At 37.5% G+C, this 22,753-nt stretch overlaps 1 protein-coding gene across 2 annotated transcripts in view; it reads left to right on the top strand.

Annotated features, from left to right (window-relative positions):
- Window positions 1–9,536: 9,536 nt before the first annotated feature.
- MYBL1 (MYB proto-oncogene like 1) overlaps window positions 9,537–22,753 on the top strand; it is a 43,898-nt gene continuing 30,681 nt past the window's right edge. The window contains exons 1-3 of one of the 2 annotated variants that reach the window (XM_058699726.1): window positions 9,537–9,995; window positions 20,118–20,223; window positions 20,560–20,631. In XM_058699726.1, the coding sequence (XP_058555709.1) occupies window positions 9,976–9,995; window positions 20,118–20,223; window positions 20,560–20,631 (198 nt within the window). In that variant the 5' untranslated portion in view covers window positions 9,537–9,975. The remainder of the gene's footprint in view (window positions 9,996–20,117; window positions 20,224–20,559; window positions 20,632–22,753) is intronic. The other variant, XM_058699725.1, reaches the window with a different exon arrangement.

Raw genomic sequence — 22,753 nt, 5'->3', positions numbered from 1 at the left:
TAGACCCCAAATCCTTCCTGTAAGAGGGTGGTGATCCAGTTGAATGGATAGGGACGAAAAAGTTTGAGAAAGCTCGTGCAAATAGGGTTGCTAAGGAAAAGGAAACACACTGTAACAGAATGAGATTCTAAATTCAGTGCATAAAACCAACTTGAGAATATGAGCCTATCCTTTGAGACTAAAAGGTATCTTTGCTACTGAATATGACCAGTATAAATAAGATGCATGGATGTATAACAAAAATTTTAGCAAAATAGTAAAGAAAGAATCAAATTAGGAGCTAGAAACCCTCAATTATTTGCTTTTTTCTCCAGCATTACCAGGATTATAGGAAGATTAGTTCCATTTCTTCCTCTAGCTTCTCATGGCCCTGTCAATGGTATTTGTCATTTCCTCTGTTTCCATGTAGCAGTAGGACTGCCTAAGTGACTAGTAACCAATGTAAAAGTTGCACTTGGAATATTTTTTTTTTTTTAAGATTTTTAAAAGTGTTTTTTATTTATTTTGAGGGAGAGAGAGAGAGTTGGGGGAAGGGGCAGATAGGGAAGAGCCTGACGCAGGGCTCGAACTCACAAACTGTGAAATCATGACCTGGGCCAAAATCAAGAGTCTGATGCTTAACCAACTTAGCCACCAGGTGCCCCCAAGCTTGCTTTTCAAATTAAGACTATTTCATTTTGTGATCTTATGGCAAGTGATTTGGCTATGTCTTTAGTATAATAAATTTTACAATGTTATTAACTTTATTTTTTGGTACAGTGAAGTAATTAGAGAAATTAAATCAATAGCTGAAAAAGTATTCTGTAAAAGTTTTCATTGAAATGGGCCTTAATTGTATTCCTTTTTAAAAAGTTATTCTCAAAGCAATGAATGTATTTGGCTAAAAAAAAATTCAAAACTAGATAGAAAGACACCCAGTTCCTTCATCTCAATTGCTAAATCAACTATTTCTATTTTGGTGGTTACCTCCATAACAGGTCTAATCTCTTGATTTATCAACATTAGACAGTATTTGATTCTTCCATTATGAAAGATGAATTCCCTTGCCATTTTTAGGTCATCTTCTAACTTCATATAATATACTTAAGTCTTATTGAGCCATCAGTTTTATTTTCATTTTTATTTTATTTTTTTAAAGTTTATTTTGAGAGGAGAAAGAAAGTGGGGGGAGGGGCAGAGAGAGAGAGAGAGAGAGAGAGAGGGAGAGAGAATCTCAGCAGGCTCCACACCATCAGCACAGAACCCCATGCAGAACTCGAACTCATAACTCGTGAGTTCCTCCCATGCTACTTCCTAACTTTTATGAGCTATACTATTACTGTTATGTTGCCAACTCCTAATGTTATTCAAAGTATGTTTTGTAGCCATAATTGCTTTAAAAGTAAATATAGTTTGAAAATAGGCAAGGTGATCCCAAATATCAAAATGAGAAGGGTTTTTTGAGACTCCAGCTAGAAGTTGAAACTTTCCCAAGGCAGATATTAGAAGTTAAATAGATTTGTGTTTTAGGGGCACCTGGGTGGCTCAGTTGGTTAAGTATCTGACTTTGGCTCAGGTCATGATCTCATGGTTCGTGGGTTCTGGCCCTGAGTCTGGCTCTGTGCTGACAGCTCAGAGCCTGGAGCCTGCTTGGATTCTGTGTCTCCCTCTCCCTCCGCCCCTCCCCTGCTCATGCTCATGCTCATGCTCTGTCTTTCCCAAAAATAAATAAACATTAGAAAAAATTTTTTTAACAGATTTGTGTTTTAAAAAATCCCTCAGGTGGCCAAGTAGAGAGGATACAGTGAATTGGACAAGCCTAGAGGATGAGAGATCAGTTAAAAGACTTGCTGTAATTGGGGTGCCTGGGTTAGTTAAGTGTCCAACTTCAACTCAGGTCATGATCTCGGGACTCATGAATGTAAGCCCTGAATTGGGCTCTGAGGTCTTAAAGTGCAGAGCTGGCTTCAGATCCTCTGTCTCCCTCTCTCTCTGCCCCTTCCCAGCTCACATTCTCTCCCTCAAAAATAAATAAACATTAAAAAAAAAAAAAAGTCTTGCTATAATTGGTGAGAGATGGAAGCCTGAACTGACCCACTGGAAGTGGGCATGTAAAGGAGAGGATATTGCAGAGACAGTAAAAAGTGAATCCAGACTCTCAGGTTATGAGTTGAGAGGCTGGATGGTAGTCCTACTAATTTGGAATAGGATACTGGAGTAATTCCAGATTGGTAGAAAGGGAGTGAATTCCATTTGGGGCAGTGTGAATTTGGGGTGTTTAGTGCTTCCAGAGGGAGATGGAGTTCAGGAGAAGGGTTGGGATTGAAAGTGCAGACCTATAAATCATAGGATATGACTGAAGTCATAGAAGTGGATGAGATAGTCTAGGAAGAGAGTGTACAGTGAGAAGACAGCTAAATGCAATTTGGGGGAATGCCAACATTTAAGGAGCTGGCAGAAGGGAGACTTCCAAAACAGTCTGAGGTAAGGAAATCATGGAGGTGAGGTCACGGAAAACAAGGGTGAAAGTTTCAAATAAAAGGAAGTAATAAAGTCAAATGCTATAGTAAGTTCAAGTAAAATGAAATTGAATTTCTTTCTTCAAGTGTCCATTGGATTTAACAGGGTTTGGTGACTTTTACAGACACAATTCCACTGCATGGTGGTAAAGGTTAGATTACACTAGGACTGAAGACTGATGGGATAGCCACGTCAAGACACCTTTGAAGTTTGCCTGAAAGGGAAGAAGGGAAGATAGCAGACACCGGGTTATGGGAGGGAGGGACAGATGGATGGATGAATCGATTTAGATCAATATTTTCAAAACTACCAGAGCCTGTGTCCCCTTTTTATAACCATATACTCTACTCCTTATACCCTACAAAAGTGATATTCATAGATAACTTACAAATTTTTAAAAAATCAATTTAATGTTCTCCCTATAATACGGAGGAGAAACAGAAGAGATTTATAATAAAATCCAGCTGATATATATGTAGAATCGCTATGAAAATAGCTAGAAACATAGATATTCGTGGGCTCCATTTCTGTCTTAAACCCTTAAGCTGAGTTACTTTCAGTGATGTGATTTTCTAAAATGGAGAAACAACTCTTTTAAGTCTGAACAAAATAAAACACAACCTTCCTCTGGCTTACATAGTAGTTGTACTTCTGGAAATATTCAGTGTATTTTAAAACTGCAAAAAGACCCAAACACGTGTGCACTTGTGTTTATAAGTAAAAACAGTTGATTCTGGGCTTAAATATAATCAGGTTTATCATTTAGTGTGGATTGAATGTTGAATGGAAGTCAGGATAATTCTTCCTTGTGCAGAACTGTTTCAAACATGACAAGAGTTTTCTGTTAGTAGAACTGGCACACTAAATGCCAGTAATGATCTTCAATAACCACAAATTCCCTCCAAATCTTCCAAATTCATTGTTCCATTTGGGAGTTCCTGGATGTCCTAAGCCAGGAGAGTAGGGGAAGCTGAAAACAAAAACAAAAACAAAAACAAAAGAAAAACAAGATATTGTCCCTGATAAAGTGGAAGTTAATAAAATTAAAAAGGTAGAAATCTTAGAATTAAAGAGAAGCACATAACCTTCGTATCTTGGCACATGTCATGTTTCCTATAGATAAGCAATAGTCCTGCTTTAAGGATTTTGGGGTATCTGGTAAATTATTTCTCTTGTTTAATGCTCTGAGTACTCTCTTAATTTGGAGTTCCTATTCTTCATTTTGAACCCTCAGTTATTAGGCTCACTTGTAAATAAGTGCTAAATTTTGAATGCCATGAAAGATTACCTTTTGAAAAGAAAGCACTACTTTTATTACCACAGGCTAAAAATGTTGAAAATTTCAGAGGTGTAGTTTCCTATTGTTGCTATAACTAATTACCACAAACTCAGTGGCTTAAAACAGTAAAAACTTAATATCCTAAAATTCTGGAAGCCAGAAGTTCCAAAAGAATCTGCCTGGGCTAAAATCAAGGTGTCAGCATGGTTGTGTTCCTTTCTGGAGGCTCTAGAGGAGAATCCATTTCCTTGATTTATTTAATAGCTCCTACAGGCTGCTTACATTCCTTGGTTCATGACCCTGTTCTCCATTTTCAAAGCTAACACATAACATCTCCAAATCTCTTTCTCCTGCTTCTTTCTTCCTTTTTTTTTTTTTTTTTTTTTTTTAACGTTTATTTTTGAGAGAGAGCAAGCAGGGGAGGGGCAGAGAGAGAGGGAGACAAAGAATCTGAAGCAGGCTCCATGCTGTCAGCACAAAGCTGGACATGGCACTGGGCCACGAATTGTGAGGTCATCACCTGAGCTGAAGTCAGATGCTCAACTGACTGAGCCACCCAGGTGTCCCTCCTTCTTCTACTCTTAAGGACCCTTGTGATTACACTGGATCCACCTGGATAATCCAAACTGAATTCCCCAGGTCAAGACTCTTATTTTAATCACACCTGCAAAGTCCCTTTTGCCATGAAGGTATTATATTCACAGGTTCTAGGAATTAGGACATGGATACTTTGGGTGGCCATTTACCACAAAAGAGTAGAGCAAAGGATATTGGTTTGAAATAGGGACACTTATTTTTTTTTTAATTTTTGTTTAAATTCCAGTTAGTTAACATACAGTGTAATATTAGTTTCAGGAATACAATATGGTGATTCAACACTTCATACAACACCCGGTGCTCATCACAAATGCACTCCTTAATCTCCATCACCTATTTAATCCATCCCCCCTACCCATCTCCTGAAATAAGGACACTTTAAAACATTTTTTCTCTTAGTTTTTTTTTCTTGCAGATCAACAACTTTTATTTTTACCTTTAAAAGCCAAACTAAGAATTCTATAGCTGGTTATAACAGTATGATTTCTACTTATAATTGCCATCAAACTTAAAATAGCATCCTAAATGTAAAGTACAGATTACCAAAATATATTGGTAGTGGGGAGAGAGAGGTTGGAGCAGACAATTATATATTCAAGATGTATGGTTTTTTTGTTTTGTTTTGTTTTGTTTTTTAGAGAGAGAGCATGTGAACAGGAGAGAGGGGCAAAGGGAGAGAGAGAGAATCTCAAGCAGGCTCCATGTTCAGTGCACAGCCCAATGCAAGGCTCAATCCCACAACCCTGGGATCATGACCTGAGCAGAAATCAAGAGTCCAACACTTAACTGACTGAACCACCCAGGTGTCCCTACAAGATATCTGAATCTGAGTTTTGTTTTCAGATGGAGCACATAATATTTTGTTTCATCATTTCTACCAAAGCATACTTATTTAGCATTATCAATATTGTTTTATATACCATAGTTACACTATTTCCTTCCATTGGCAGCTCATTTTTTAAAATTAAAAAATAAACAAGAATTTATGCTTTAAAAAGTCAGATAATATAAAAGTACATTTACTTTACATATAAAATGAAAAAGTTAAAGCCCATCCTGCTCCTATCTCATCCTTTTCTCTAAAGTGATACACTGTTGGGGCGCCTGGGTGGCTCAGTCGGTTAAGCGTCCGACTTCAGCTCAGGTCACGATCTCGCGGTCCGCGAGTTCGAGCCCCGCGTCGGGCTCTGGGCTGATGGCTCAGAGCCTGGATCCTGCTTCTGATTCTGTGTTTCCCTCTCTCTCTGCCCCTCCCCCGTTCATGCTGTGTCTCTCTCTGTTTCAAAAATAAATAAATAAACGTTAAAAAAAATTAAAAAAAATAAAATAAAGTGATACACTGTTAAACAGTTTGTGGTGTGTAGTCCATAGACCATTTTCTATAATTAGACACATACCCACATACACACATACCCTGAGTTCTTATGTATACGAATAACATATTAATCATACAGTTCTGCTACTAGCTCTTTGCTCTACAGCATACTATGTCTATAGTATATACTATACTGATAGTTGGAATGCTCATGGATAGTAGGGTAGTAGAGTGACTGGAAGCTTGGTTTCTAATTCCAATCTTGGTTCTGCCATTATATGCCCTTGGACAAGTTAATCTTTTGGTGCACTATTTTTCCCATTTATAAAGTGGATGAAAATAATAGTACCTACCTCAGAGGATTGTTACAATTATACAAGTTGTGAATATTGCCTAAGATGAATGTATGCTCAACACCTAGAAGGGCCCAGTAATGTAACAGTCATTTAATTGCATTGCCTTAATATTATACTATTTCTACTAGCTGTATAATTGTTCTTCTCTGATGATGAACCATTTAAACTAGTCTTAAAATCTGGGGCACTTGGGTGGCTCAGTCAGTTAAGTGTCTGACTTCAGCTCAGGTCATGATCTCACAGTTTGCGGGTTCAAGCCCCGTGTAGGGCTCTGTGCTGACAGCTCAGAGCCTGGAGCAAGCTTTGGATTCTGTGTCTCCCTCTCTCTTTACCCCTCGCTTGCTCATGCTCTCAAAAATAAATAAACATTAGACAAATGTCCCTTGCTGTCTCTCTCAAAAATAAATAAACATTAGACAAATTTTTAAAAATTAGTCTCAAAATGTGAAGACTTCCAAAGTGGGGTTTTAATGTAATATAATACTATAAGCACTAAATGACAACTTTTTTGCTTACATTGAATTACAGTATATTAAGATAAAATGTCTGTCATAGGCTATGCACATCTTTATGGCTTTTACTCAGTATTGCTTTCCAAAAGGATTATACCAGCTTCAGTACTAATATCAAGGAAGTATTCAAATTTCGTTGGCAGGATTTAGAAATATTTTGCAACCTTAGCACTCATGAAATGGTATTTCAAACTTAATTTGTACTTTTTATATTTATCCATGTGCTTATTATTTGCCTTTGTTTTGTTCATTGTATAGTGATTGTATTTGAGCATATTAACATATTACTATTCTAGGGACTGGGACTCTAGCAATAAATAAAACAGACAAAACTCTATGAGAATCACAGATACAACTCTATTAAAAGTATAGCCTCTCAGATATTAAGCTAGCAAAAACTTTTCAAACTAACATAAGCAAAGCTTGGGAGTATTTGGCCTTTGTGGGAGGATAAGAAGTTGGTATAACCATGGGAAGGATGCGTATGGTGCATCATACTGCTGATTTAATATTAATGAAGCAATTTAGCAATGTATTTAAAGACTTGGAGTAAGAAAGTAAATTAGTACATGCTTGAAAAATCATTTTTATAATTGAAAACAGGAATATATTTGTCATGGAGTAGAAAGAAAACTTCATGTGAGGTTTTTTGTTTTTTGTTTTTTTTTGAGAGAAAGAGGGAGGCAGAGGGAGAGGGAGAATCTTAAGCAGGCTCCAGGCCCAGCATGGAGCAGATGTGGGGCTCAATCTCATCACCATGAGATCATGACCTGAGGGGAAATCAAGAGTTGGACACTTAACTGACTGAGCCACCCAGGCACCCTTATATGAGTTTTAAAAGATAAAATAGTTTTCAAAGAAATTTCCAACACTTGTTCCCAATCTATCTTCCCTTGGTATACAATTCCCTATATCTTAGTGGAACAACTTGAGAAGCTTTAACAGACTATTCAAAGCCAACTCTTGGTATTGAGAAGTGTGACAATGAGAAGATCCCTTTGAGTGTTTGCAGTTTTTGGTGATTACAAATAAAGCCACTGTAAACATTTGTTTTCCAAAGTGGCTTTTCCATTTGCATTTCTACCAGCAATGCATGAAAGCTGTATTTGCTCAGCATCTTCACCTTCACCAACAACTTGCACAGTCCTTTCCCTCCCTCATTCTAGCTATGTGGTAGTATCTCACTGAGGTTTTAATTTGCATTTCTCTAATGATTAATGATGTGAAGCATCTTTCAAGTGGTGTATTTCCCTTTCGTATATCTTTTTTGGTGAAGGGTCGGTTCTACTATTTTGCCCATTTTTCATTGCTTTTTCCCCTCCTAATTGTTTTGAAAATTCCTTATATACTCTGAATAAGAACACTTTTAAAATGTTTCGCTAAAAAACAAAACCAATTCTCAATTACATTTGAGTATATGTATTCAAATGACTGTGAACCACTTTAACTGTACACTTTGTCCTTCTCTAAGTGATTTAAATGAATTTGCAATGTGATCTTTCTGAGGAATTACCTTTTTCTCTATCTCTAAAATGAGCGGTATTTAGTTTATTGTCAAAATCTAAAATACCTGCCATCAAACTCTAAAAATGTATTCTGTATAAAAAACCTAAAATATAACAGAAATTCTGCTTCCTGTTAGAATATAAATAAACCGAGTAATGTATGACTCAGGAGTAAATCAGAAAGCAGTTTTCAAATGACATTACTTTCTAAACTAAGTTTTTAAAAAAGTGAAAGAACAACACAATAAGGAATGATTTAAAAGGTGTTTTACCTTCCCCAAATCCGTACCTTGAGAAAAAGGAGCTAATACATAAAAAGACGTTTTAAATTTTGAAAGTAGTGCATGCAGGCTCTTCTTCAATTCACATTTGCACCTGCATCTCTGATTTGCAAAAATTGATGCGTAAAATTTCAAAATAGCAAAATGTAAGTTTGTTATAATATTAACATGTGGTTTAGTGCTCTATGCAGTAGAGCATGGTACCTTGCAAATCTGGATCTTTTACCAGTTGTAGTGGTTACTGTAATCTACTTTAATGTTATTTGAACTATTTGAACCGAGCAGCTCCTAGTTTTCATACTTGAATCCTTTAGAATAGCTACAACTGCTGAAGCTCCTTCGGTGCAGTTCTACCCTCTTCCGTCTCTCCTGGAAAGACCGTCACTTTCCACAGTTGACTACCATACTCATTTATCCGGGCAAAACTCCCAGTCCGCTCCTGTCTTCCTGCATTATTCTCCTGGATCAGGGCTTCTTCATCGCGCATCAATTACTTCCCGGAGAACGAGCTAAGGGCAGGCACTGCCAAGACCAGACGCAGACCTGGATTATTTCCTTTTTCTGTGCCACGCAGCTTTCCAGCTAAAACCTTTTTTCACCTGTCACTCCTGCTTATTCTTGATATTCAGTTTTCTGCCACAGCCTTCGCTACTCGAGTAGCTATGATGTCTGGGCAAAAATAGCTCACATTTTTGCTTAAGCAATAACGGCCGCGCAAATTTTATGGTTAAATTTGTCTCAAGTCCGAAGACCGCGCCTCCAAACTAATGAGGCGGGATACACCCGGAGGAGTTCGGAGTGGAGGAGCTGTGGCTGAGAGAAGGCTGTGGGGACTTGCCTAGGCGGGGCCACCCAACCCCCAGAGACCCTGACAGCACACTCCGGGAAGTTTGGACTCTTACCGCAGCTTCCGGACCCGCCTCTCTGCGAGCACCGGAACTCGCTTTCCCAGAAGGCCCCGCGCGGTGCGGCGCTGGGCGCGCTCCGGGTCCTGTCAAAGCAGGACCGGAGAGCCCGGTCTGCGGCCCCACCCCCTGATCCCCAGCTCCTTCCCCGACTCCCGCGAGTTCCAGTCCCGACTTCCAGCTCCCCAGCCCCGCCCTCAGCCGCGCGCGCTCTCCCCACCACGCCCTCGTCCCCCCGCGTGCGGCCGCTACAGCCAATGAGGTTCGGGGCCGCGTGCGCAGATTCAAACGGCGGCTCTTGAGGGAGGCTGGGCGCGAGATTCGGCGGTGCGGACAAAACCTTGCAGGAGGCTGCGAGCCCTGCAGAGCTGCTCGCTGCGGGGTGAGGGTGGGGGTCGGCGCCAGCCGCGGAGCTGAGCTCGGACCGCAGCTAGGAGGCTGAGAGGCGGCGGGAGGGGTCGAGGGAGGGCGAGAGCGCGCCTGCTGACATGTTGGGGGCATCCCTGACCGGGCCGGGCCGGGGCTAGGAGTGGCGCTGCGGGCCGGGGGCGGGTCGCGGTCCGCCCCTCCGTCCTGCCCTGCCGGGGACGTGCGTTCCACTCTCGGTCGCCTCGGAGAGGGAGCGAGGGAAGCGGCTGGAGGGTCGGGGACAAGGAACATTCGCTTGAGGCTGGAGGAGGCTGAACTGCGTCCCCGCCCAGCCCGCGCCTATGCGGTACTTGAAGGATGGCGAAGAGGTCGCGCAGGTGGGTGACATCCCTTTTACGCAGGCCTGTTGGCACAGTCTCGGCTCAGATTCTCTTCCTTTACCCAGTGCGTCCCTATCAGGCCCTCCCCAGCTGGGGCAGAGGTTTTGCTTCCCGCTGCTCCGCAGCCGCTTCGGCCCGGCTGGCTGGATCCCAGCCGTGACTTGTGGAGTGTTGGGGACCACTATGTTTAAGGCGCAGAAAGTGAGTAACAAATGGTCAGGTTGCTCTTTTGAGTTGATTCTCCCCACAGCGCACGTCCAGACTCCAATCTCGCACAGCCGCATCTTGGTCGGAGTTTCTTGCCAGGTAAGTCTGTGCGCTTTTAGGGAGTACCCTGCGCACGTAGAAGTGCTAGTGTACAGCCCGGACTTGAAAATGGTATTCGGAGAGACTTTTTTCTGAACTACTGTACCAATTAAAATAGGAACTGTGTGATAAGCCTGTGCTGGGACGACTCTGCCATCTTTGCTGCCTTGACAGGTATGGAAAATCCCCTTAGGAATAGCTGATGAGAGAGGACCGTTTTGACGTGTTCTGTAGTTACCATTACCGTGTCTCAACTTTATGTTTATCTTTTTAATATCTTCTGTTGGGAAGATGTCACACTGTTACCACCAGTAGCTTCATCTTAAAACAATGTTTGATTCACTGAATATTTTTAGTGCCCGTGTTTGGCTCTGACTGTAACTAAGTGTTGCCCAGAGGTAGGGCATATTTTTTTGTTGGAAACTTGCTAGGAGGAGTTTACTCATCTAATTTTTATTTATATGTTGCTATAGTAGCTACACCTAAACTGTGTGTAGTAACCACTTAGATGGCACAAAACTAGGGTGTCTTTTGTCACTATTATTAAATAAACCTTAAAAGATGTTTGGTAGGGTTTACAAATGGCTTTGTTTATCTAGGTCCACAACCTTAAAGTCTTAACGAGAGATGTATTTCCAAACTTGGAATTTAGTACTAGGATTCACTCATTGCAGATTTCTGTTAAAAACTGGCAATAGCGACACAATATTTGCTGCCTTGTTCATTTATTAAGTATCTGCTGTATGTAGGGTATTTTCGCAGAAATCAACATGAAATATATGATTAAGTCCTTGTTAGACTGTTATTTTGTGGCAAGTACAGTATAGGTCAAACTCTTGAGGTGGAACAAATATACTCATACACATGCATAAACCCACCTCTAGAATAGGATTTTCAGCCTTGTCACTATTGATATATTGGATTAGATGATTCTTTGGGGGTGGGGGTGGGGGCTGTCCTGTGCTTTGTAGTATGTTTAACAGCATCCCTGGCCTCTACCCAGTAGATGCCAATAACACCCTGTTTCCCCCAGTTGTGACAATCATATGTCTCCAGAGATTATCAAATGCGTTTTGAAGGCTGGGGGGTGAAATCACCCAGGTGAGAATTGCTGCTCTAATTAACTTCCTAATCTTCAAAAACAATCAATATTAAAAGCTATAATTATAATTACTGAGGAACTCGTTTAGGCCTTTTCTTTTGGATTTTTAAATATACAGAATTTTAAAAATAAAGTAACTTCATTAAGCAAGGTGACACTTGACTATGTCAACTCAGTAATGGAAGTTTGTTTATATTTATTGTGTGGCATTATCTACCTATCACTATTGGTGTTAATCTTATTTGAAAGAATGTCTTAGCTAATGCTATCATCAGCATTTAGTTATGGTTAGACAGGGATGCTTGAATGTCAGAACCCTGCCCTCTCTTGTTGATTTTGTCTGTTCTTTTCATAGTTTTTATATGCTTAATAATAATAGACTAAGAAAGGAGAAGTGATTTAATGACTAATTTGCCTGTGTAGGTTATTTTCTTTTATTGGCGGTACTGTGAGCCCTGAAATCTAAACATTAATTGTACTGTTGACTTTTGTTCCTTGTCAGCTGTATGAATTGAAATGTATTGTAGAATGAGTTAAAAAGTCATAAGGCTGGAGTAACTAAATGTGGTGGGGTGAAGCTGTGTTCCCTATGGGAGTGTAGAGGTAGAGGATGTGGTGAGAAATTATCATCTCTGTGTGGTGTATTTCTTAGGATCTTCATACTTGAATGTTTCATGCTCTAAATTATATTGCTTATTTATGAAAATATGTCTTATTTATCTTAGAAGAGAATAGAATGTGAAATGTTTTGAAGGAGAAATTATTTGTTGAGCAAAGTGTAGTCTCATGTCTCTTGGCTAAATATCTCAATAATAAATATGAACTTAATTTATAGTTGAATGAGAAAGGAAATAATTTAGTCAATTTAAGATCTCCACTATACAACTATTTAAGTATTTGAGCAAAAACTGTACTTTGCTGTATAAATGATTTACATAAGACTATGGGCATAAATTCTGTAGTATACTTTTTCTGTATGATATGGGGAAAAAAAGAGTAAAAAAACTGTTACCTCAGGTTGAAACAACTGAAGGATATTGGCTCTTTTGCTTTTTGTTTAAGATTGCTGTAGTGTCTCTGAACTAGATTTACATAAAGGAAAAGGCTCATTTAATGTGACTTTAAATAGTTTTAGATCCCACTGGGGGGTTTAATGATATATTTTACAGGCAATACCAATTGGCATATCTGTTACTAACATGTATTTGATTAAAAAAATTGTTTTTAATGTTTATTTATTTTTGAGAGACAGAGACAGAGACAGAGTGTGAGTGGGGTAGGGGAGAGAAAGAGGGAGACACAGAATCCGAAGCAGGCTCCAGGATCTGAGCTGTCCGCACAGAGCCCTACAGGGGCTCAAACCCACTAACTGTGAGATCATGACCCGAACCGAAGTCGAAGCTCAACAAACTGAGCCCCCACGCGCCTCAACACGTGTTTGATTTTTAAGCATCATTATGTATTAAGTAATTAATTTTAGTTTTTAAAAGCCAGGGCTACCCTTAAATAAACTTTAAAAAATGTCATTTAGAACCTAGAAGACCTATTTAAGTAGTAACAGATTCAGATGTATACACTTGATAAAGGTAAAAGCCAGATTTTGCATTGGAAAATGTTTTTCAGTGGTTATGTATGTGTGTGAGGGGAAGCAATTTTACTATGTTGTTTCCAGCAAAATGAGTATTATGGGTGAAAAGAATACTGAAGTATGAGAACTGATTTTTTAATCAGCTTTGTCATTAACTAGCAAATTGTTTTAGGAAAGCAAGTAAACTCTATATCCAGGTTTTTAAATCTGTTTTATAGGGGGTTGGATTTTATGGTCTGTATGGTAATTTCTAGATTTAATATATATCCTGTTTTGAACCCTTTTGTAATCATCCTTGCTCATTTAAAAATATATACACTAATGGAACAAAATATAAAAATTCTCTCATTATTTTCATTTATGAATAGCTAGGTAAAATTCCCTTCAGTATTTATTTCAGTATTGCTATTAGTAATGGTCAAATGAAGTCAATTTTGTCTTACTATAATGATGCTAGCTTGCAGCCTATGTTTGGAAATAAAATATTCATGTATGCAGTACATAATATTAACCACTGGGTGGCCTGATTTCACTTTATTAAATCAACCTGGTAAATTTTCATACCTTGAATTCAATTAGACTTTAAAAAATACAGAATTACCTTGTTAAGACAGTATAATAAAGATATAATTTTGGGTTTTGATAAAAATTTCATATTTGATGCAGTTTATGACTTAAAATATGATCAAGTTGAAGTGATTTTATTAGAGCCAATTTTAAAGAACTTGATATATCTCTAATTTCAAACCAGTAGTTTCTTTTCATATAAAAGTAAATTTTAAAAAATTCTCAAGTTCTTCCTTTCAATACCTTATATTACTCTTTTTAGGTGAGATAATTAATGTCCTTTAAAATTGAACTTCTCCCTAATGTTTTATCTTAATATTGTCAAGTATTTTGTGTTAATATTGTCAAGAATAGTTTGTGTATTATTTCACAGGGTAAGTTATGACTGTAATATCCTATTAGCTCATGCCTAGTGTAGAGTTATTCTTAGCCATTTTCCTGGCCTAATGAGTCATAGTATTTATGTGTGTATGTGTGCATGCATTTCATTTTGCTGTTTAATACTCATCCTAATCACTGTTCATTCATAATTAAAAAAAAAACCTTTTCATTTTAATGTAGTGCTTAGCTTATGTATTAGACAGTTATAGAATAAATATTTTCTTTGCCTTAAAAAATAGAACTGGAGGAGTAAGTTTGGAAACCAAGTCCTGGATGAAGATTCAGAAACCAAATTCCTCTTCTATTTTTGCTTTGTGATGGGACCAATAATTTCACCCATTTTGCTGTCTTCTAGATCAGTCACTCTAGATTAAAAATGGCTTATTTGTTTATAAGGTAGGGAGTTGATTTTATTTAGTTATCATTATCGATTGCTATAATATAGAAATGCTAAAGGAAGACACTGAAAAGCAGAAAAATAGAACGGATTTGTTTTGATGGTATCTAACCATTATTAAGCAATGGAACCATTTTTACTGTTAAATGGTGAAAGTGGGATGTTGGTGAGATTATTTGTGGAGTTTTATCCCTTCTCTTTTTTCTTGGCAAATTGTAGGCATTCTCAGGCATCATTCTGTTGTAGCTAGTGATATTGATAATTTTCTAGGATCTTATTCTGTCACACTTATTTAAAAGTTACATCATCCTTTAACAATTACTTAACTAATATGGAAATAACTTTATGCTAAAACTAAGAAGTAGCTGGGTGGATAGACTCTAGGAAAGTCCCAGTGGTAGAGAGATGATTCTAAGAATTCTACTTTAATCCTCCCTCACACTAACCCACTCAAAAAACCCAGCTTCCTGAACATTGGGCTGTATAACTCTGTCTGAAACTGATGACCATGCTGATGCAAAACAGAGAATGAAACCGCATGTAGAAATAGAAATTTCTCACAAATCAAGTATATGGTTAAAAAATAAGGCAGAATCTTAAAGTTGAACAAGTTTTTAGGAAAACTGCTGCTTGCACACTAGTCTTTTGACCCAAGTAACATCTTTAGACTCATATCCTTAACTTAAAATATTTTGATAAGAACCCATGGTGAATTTTGTACAGATGTGATGTAGATATTTTTTTGAATACTCAAGATTTATATAGGCAGGTCCCCAAATTAAATATTGTTTTGATCCAGAAATAACCCAATTAAAAAAAAATTTTTTTAACATTTATTTATTTTTGAGACAGGGAGAGACAGAGCATGAACAGGGGAGGGTCAGAGAGAGGGAGACCCAGAATATGAAGCAGGCTCTAGTCTCTGAGCTGTCAGCACAGAGCCCGACGCGGGGCTAGAACTCACGGACCGCAAGATCATGACCTGAGCCGAAGTCGGACGCTTAACTGACTGAGCCACCCAGGCGCCTCCAGAAATAACCCAATTTTAAAAAGCAGTCTCAAATATGCTATTGTGGAAGTTGTTGGGATCCGAGGGGAGAGAAGAAAGAGGGGAAGCTGTGAAAAGCATGACTGAGGGCTCTTTGGGATGGCAGGAAGTGTCAGTGTTGGTAGGGACAGTTTTAGGAAAGGTTAGGCAATATTGGTAGATACCCTAAAGAACCCATTGTGTACTGAATATTTTGTTTCAGCAAACAAACAATTAAAATTCTACCACTTGGAGGTGCATTTGGATTTTGAAAGTCCTTTTTAATAAATGGGAATGCCTTTCACCTTCTCCTAAAGATATTTTCATTTGTTAAAAAAAGAAAAAAGTTCTTTCTCATATCCACTTGAGGTCAGTTGTACTGAGAGAGGTGGAAATTTTGATTGGATTGGAAGGGAGTGAGCTAATTTTGGGATACAGAGTACTTGGAGGAGGTAAAAGTAAGGAAGATCATTCAATAGTCATTAATTTTACAAATATTATAAGTACTGTGTTTGTGCAGAGAGGTCAATGTATCAGATATGGTCTTTGCACTCCTGAACTTATTATTTGGTTGGGAAGGTTGGCATATGTGATGAGCATTAAAAAGGAAGGGTAGATGCCATGAATATATACAAATGGGACAGAAAGCCTCAATATGGTGTTTATCTGATTTGGTAGCCTTAGAAATTTATGAAGTCGTTGGATCCTGAACCATCTACATTGTAACAATTTCATCTTGGCTAATCAGGTGATATTTCTGATAGCTTTAGATGGCAGCAAATAACAGGTATTTATTTTTTTAAACTTTTATTTTCAGATTAGTTCAACAAAACAAGCATATATGAAAGTGGGACTGGCAGATTAATGTTACAAATAGACACTGGCCTTAGTGAGAGAGCATTGGAATGTTGAAATGTATTGAACTGAAGCAGAGATAGATAGCTGTATAGGTAGGGGACTTGGGGTTCTTGGAGTCTTGCTTGGTCAGATACGAAGAATTTTGGTCCTATAGAAGTGGCAAATCAAGGGAAATCAAGTTCCTGCAAAGGATCTGTAGACAGTATATGTTAAATCTAGGCCTCCATTTTTCAGTTTTGTAAGAACTAAACTATGTGTAGATAATTAGGAACTGCCCACATGTTCTTAAATATATTACATTGAGATTAAACAAATCATCAAACATTAACTGTTTGAAATCTGAGTGAATTTTTGGAAAAGAGTTGAAATAGCAGAAATAATCATGGATATTGCTGGTCATTCAGCCTATGCACATAATACTAATGTTGAACTACCTCTCTGTGCCACAATCCTATATGAGGTATTTTATGTGTTTTTTCATTTAATTTTATCCTTAAAGAAGCACTATCAGGTAGGTGCTCATTTCACAAACAGGTAAACTAAAGCCCTAAGAGGTTAGTATGTCCAAGGATGCAAAATAAGTAAAGTTGTAACTAGAACCTGGTTCTTCTGGTGTCTTTGGTGTCTTCCAGCTTCTTCCCTGTTTTTCTAGTATGTGGTAGTATAGTGGTTAAGTAGTGGATTTTGGAGTTCAGTCATGCTGTGTTTGGCATAACTATGGGCAAGAAGTTAATTTTCTAAGTTAAGGCTCCCTATTATGTAAAATGGGAATAATAATATTTTCTTCTTGGGGTTGTTGTAGGGTTTTAAGAGAGAAATTTCATAGACGACCAAATGTCTGGTACTTAGAAAGTTTAAACAAATATTAGCTCTTGTTATTATCAGATGCTCATGACTGTATTCAGTCCTCTAGCTACTCAAAGTCTTCTGATTCAGTTTATCATAAAGACCTGCCCTCTCTTCTGGGGATTTGTGCTCTCATGGCTTTAATTGTTCTCTGTATGCTGGTGACTGTCAAAACTATGTGTCTACCCTAGGCCTCCTACCTGAGCTGAAGATATTGGGCCTAGTTGCCTTCTAGATTTGCTCTGCCCATAGGATAGCCACTTCCCACATGTGGCTATTGAGCTGTTGACATGTGGTTAGTCTGAATTGCAATGTACTCTAAGTATAAAATACACACTAGATATTCTTTAGTAAGAAAAAAGGAATGTAAAGTAGCGCATGATTATGTTGATTATGTGATAATTTTTAATGTATTAAATAACATAATTAACATTATTTTGACATGTTTTTATTTTTAAAATGTGGCTATTAGGAAATTACATATATGGCTGCATTATATTTCTATTGGACTGTGCTATTCTAGATATCTCCTCTTATATATTTCTCAAGTGCCTTGAAATTAGCTAGTCCAAAACTGCCTGAGACTCTCCCCATTCTCTTCTCCCTCCCAAAGTTCTGTTTTTCCTTCTATTCTTTATCTTGGTGGATAGCTCTGTTTATGCTCCCAAAGCCAGAAATTTTGGAGTCATTGATTCCTTGCAAAATCTTTTTCTACTTTTTTCATATTTGTCATTTTCATGCACTTATTGTTGCCACTATTACTACCTTCGTTGGTTTATTCTTTTATGGTTTCTTGATTTTGTTATATTTAGATCCGTTCTACTCAAGGATATAAAAAGATGGAATTCTACCCTATTTTTTTTTAAGTTTATTTATTTATTTTGGGAGAGAGAATGTATGTGTGCATTAGTGTACGTGTTCACACAGGGGAGGGAGAGGGGCAGAAAGCAAGGGAGAAAGAATCCCAAGCAGGCTTTGTGGTGTCAGCACAGAGCTCTGTGTGGAGCTCAATCCCACAAAATGAAATGAGATCATGACCTGAGCTGAAATCGAGTCCAATGCTTAACCAACGGAGTCACCCAGCCTCCCCTACCCTTTTTTTTTTTTAATTTTATTTATTGAGGTAATCTTTACACTCAACATGGGACTAAAACTCATGACCCTGAGGTCAAGAGTCACACTCTTCTCTGACTGAGCCAGCCAGGTGCCCAGGCCTACCCTATTTTTTTTTAAATAGTATTGTTACAGTTTCGTTTTTTTAAAAATATATTTGCTTCATCTAAAGTTTTTTATTTTAAAGTAGGACTCAAAGTTTGTTTATAAATTTTTTTTTATTTTTTAATTTTATTTTTTTAATTAATTAATTAATTAATTAATTTATTTATTTTTTGAGAGAGAGACAGAGCATGAGCTGGGAAGGGTCAGAGAGAGGGAGACACAGAATCCGAAGCAGGCTCCAGGCTCCAAGCTGTCAGCACAGAGCCTGATGCAGGGCTTGAACTCATGAACCATGAGATCATGACCTGAGCCGAAGTCGGATGCTCAACCAACTGAGCCACCCAGGCGCCCCTCAAAGTTTGTTTTTAAAATTTGTTACCCTCTGTCTTACCATTTATTGAAAAATCCATCTTCACACCACTGATTTGATATGTTACTGTTAAAATTTACCAAATTCCCATTTGGATTTTGTTTTTTTCTGAATGTTCTAGTCTCTTCCGTTGATCTGTGTATCTGTGTGCCGGTAGTATTCTGTTTTATTTATTGTTTCTCTGCAGTATGTCTTCATTGGGTAGTGCTATTTGTTTACTTTTCCATATGAACTATAGAATCAGCATGTTTAAGTTCCTCTGAAAATATAATGGTATTTTAATTTAATTTAAATTTATGAATTATTTTAGGGAGAATGGACATCTGTAATTTTGTTCCTATCCAGGAATGTGGTCTGAATGTTTTTCCATTTGTTCACATCTAATGTGTATTACAATAGTGTTTTGTTGTTTACTATATTTTGATCTTGTATATTCATATTATTTCTACATGTTTTAATGTTTTTGTTGTTTTTGTAACGTTAATGGATCATTTCTTCCATTGTTTCTTTTAACTGGATGTGACTGTGTTTTGTATTTTACCTTTACCAGTGTCAGGCCCTAATGATTTTTTTTTTTTTTTAATTTTTTTTTTCCAACTTTTTTTTTTTTTTTTTTTTAATTTATTTTTGGGACAGAGAGAGACAGAGCATGAACGGGGGAGGGGCAGAGAGAGAGGGAGACACAGAATCGGAAACAGGCTCCAGGCTCCGAGCCATCAGCCCAGAGCCTGACGCGGGGCTCGAACTCACGGACCGCGAGATCGTGACCTGGCTGAAGTCGGACGCTTAACCGACTGCGCCACCCAGGCGCCCCCCTAATGATTTTTTACTTGGATTATTATAAAAAATTACTAATTGGTCTTTCTCCATTTCTCTACATCCTGCCAGTGATTTTTCTGAAACATGAGATATTTGTGTTTTACTCCCTTACTTAAAGTCCTTTGACCCTTTAGGATAAAGGTTAAATAAAGAATGGAAGTCAAACTCCTTAGCATGACATAAACTCTTTCCTTGTCTACAATTGACCTTGATGGCATATCAACTCCTGGTGTCAGTAAGAACTATAGCTACTCTACATTGTATAACTCTTACTTTTTTATATCTTGAATAATCTGTTGGGATGTATGTTTTTAGTCTGGGTGGCTTCTTCAGTCATACCTGTATACACAGATTCAATGATTGAATTTACAAAGTTGCATAAAATTCTTGATTTCACAATTTTTTTTTAAGTTTGTTTATTTATTTAGAGAGAGAGACACACATACACAGTGGAGAGAGAGGGAGACGGAGAATCCCAAGCAGGCTCCATGCTGTCAGTGTGGATCCCAACAAGGGGCTTTATTTCATGAACCATGAGATCATGACCTGAGCCGAAATCAAGAGTCAAATGCTCAACCGACTAAGCCACCCAGGCGCCCCAACAATTGTGTGTGTTTTTTTGTTTTTGTTTTTGTTTTAGTGAGGATGAGGATGATGACCTCCAGTATGCTGATCATGATTATGAAGTACCACAACAAAAAGGATTGAAGAAACTCTGGAACAGGGTAAAATGGACAAGAGATGAGGTAATTACATGATAAGGTTTAGTAATTTCATACTTGTACTTATTGGTTAATAATATTTAATAAAGGAATTAAAGATCTTGAAAAGCAAAACATGAGAAAAGCTATTCATCAACTGATATGCACATATTTTTCTTCCACCAGAGGTGTGAATAGTGGTATGATGTTAAGACTGACAGAAACACTGTAGTGAATGGGAGAGCTTGTATTACAGTGGCTTATCCTTCTACAAATGGTCATCAGATATGACATGAAAGAATTAGACAGTTATCTATATTTAGCGATAGAGGAATAGGCAAAGGAAAGAAAGCTTTCTAATTTTCACACCTGTTTTAATAGGATGATAAGTTAAAGAAGTTGGTTGAACAACACGGAACTGATGATTGGACTCTAATTGCTAGTCATCTTCAAGTGAGTGAAATATTTTCTTCTATTTATAACATGGATAACATAAGCTATTGGGTTAAATTTGCTGTTTTTCAAAAATGTGTCTTCATTATTTTAGACTTAGGTTTCCTTTCTAAAAACATCTCTGTTTTTCTGATCTTCCTATAGTGGCCAAAGGCTTAAAAAGTCCGATTTTTCTAGTAATTAGTTTATATAGGGGCCTAAAAAGATTACTAATCTAAAATGAAAATACTAGGTTTGGGTAGGGCTTTATAAATATTTGCTGATAAATGTTAAAACATTCTGACAGAAGTTAAATGTATGGAAATCTTTTGGCAGCTAATCAATAAAATCAGAAAAAGCTCTGTTGAAAGTTTGTCAACCTTTATTTGGATTTTAAGGGGTTATTGATCTTTAAAAGAATTCTACTTATTGTTCATTCATCATACTATTCACAGGCTATTTATTAGTATGTATGTATGTAATTTTATATTACATACATATGTATGTAATTTTATAATTTACATACTATTCACATGCTATTCATTAGTATGTAAGTTTATAATTTACAAAATTTATAAATTTATAATTTACATATATTCCTTTTGTTCCTTACTACATTAAAGGTAGGGAGGCAAAATAGTCACATTTGAATTTGTTTTGACTACTGTGGATATCAGAAATCAGATTACCTATGTTCTTTCTAAATTGTTATGATGCTTTCCAACATAACCTGAAAATTGAGACCAGATAATGGAAAGTGCGTAAGTTTTGGAGTCAGTCTGATCTATATTCAAGTGCCAGCTCTCCTAGCTGTTTGCTCTTAGAAAAATTACTAACTTCTTTGATGTTCAGCTTCCTTGTCTATAATATGTAAATAATAGTACTCGTTTTTGTAGTATTGTTGTGAGAATTAGAAATGACATATAGGATGTTGGGCATATTTCCTGACATTTAGCAGGTGTTAGATAAATGGAAACTAAATTAGAAAAGTTATTTATATTAGGTTTACCAGTTTAACTTGAGGGTATAGCAGCAAATGAAGTGAACAAAGAAATGCTACAAGCACATACAGGAGCAGTCTGATTATTTTGAAGAAAATGATAGCCTTAAAAATGGATCAGCATTGATGTTTTGAAGCCATAAATGAAGAAACTCAGTTTAAATAAAAATAACTTGAGACCCACTAGACACAAAGGCAGTGACTGGTAAACAAAGTATTTGTATTTATCCCTTTATATACTTCTAATATTTTTGTCATTCATGAAGTTAACTGTTTTATTATTATTATTATTATTATTATTTATTATACATAGGAGTTAATGTTTATTTTTGAGAGAGAGAGAGACACACACACACAGTGTGAGCAGGGAGGGGCAGAGAAAGGGAGACATAGAATCCAAAGCAGGCTCTAGGCTCTGAGCTGTCAGCACAGAACTCGATGTGGGGCTTGAACTCATGGACTGCGAGATCATGACCTGAGCCGAAGTCAGATGCCCCACCGACTGAATAACCCAGGTGCCTCTAGTTTTTTCTTGATAACTTGGAGGTCATCATGTATAAAAATCCTTTAAATACCATGCAGTGGCCTAGTAATGCCTTTGGGGGTTTTTAAATTGTATAGAGTTAAGTACTGCTGTACTGTATGAATCCAGACTGCTGTGCTATTTGAGTTCATTTGTCTATTTTGTATAGTTTTCTGTTTACTCTCTTTTATTTCTCAATCTTAGATACATTTTTTTTAATGTTTATTTATTTTTGAGAGAGAGAGACAGAATGCAGATGGGGAAGGGGCAGAGAGAGGGAGACACAGAATCCAAAGCAAGCTCCAGGCTCTGAGCTCTCAGCACAGAGCCCTACATGGGGCTCAAACCCACAAACTGTGATATCATGACCTGAGCTGAAGTCAGACACTTAACCGACTGAGCCACCCAAGTGCTCAGATACATTTCTTCATGGCAGTATCTGTGTTATAAGGCACAGTGTAGAGATATATACTTAAAAATATATAGTCTAAGCCCTTCCAGAGACTTTAATTTAAAAATGAGACACAGGCATATAAGATAAATATTACAGTTTAAAGAATGTTATTGAATGCATTATTCTTGAAGACTTTCTTCTTGAGTTTAGGTTGACTTGCTTTCTG

Source organism: Neofelis nebulosa, chromosome 14 (assembly GCF_028018385.1).
Source record: "Neofelis nebulosa isolate mNeoNeb1 chromosome 14, mNeoNeb1.pri, whole genome shotgun sequence".
NCBI lineage: Eukaryota > Metazoa > Chordata > Mammalia > Carnivora > Felidae > Neofelis > Neofelis nebulosa.
This window is presented reverse-complemented; position numbering and strand designations above follow the sequence as displayed.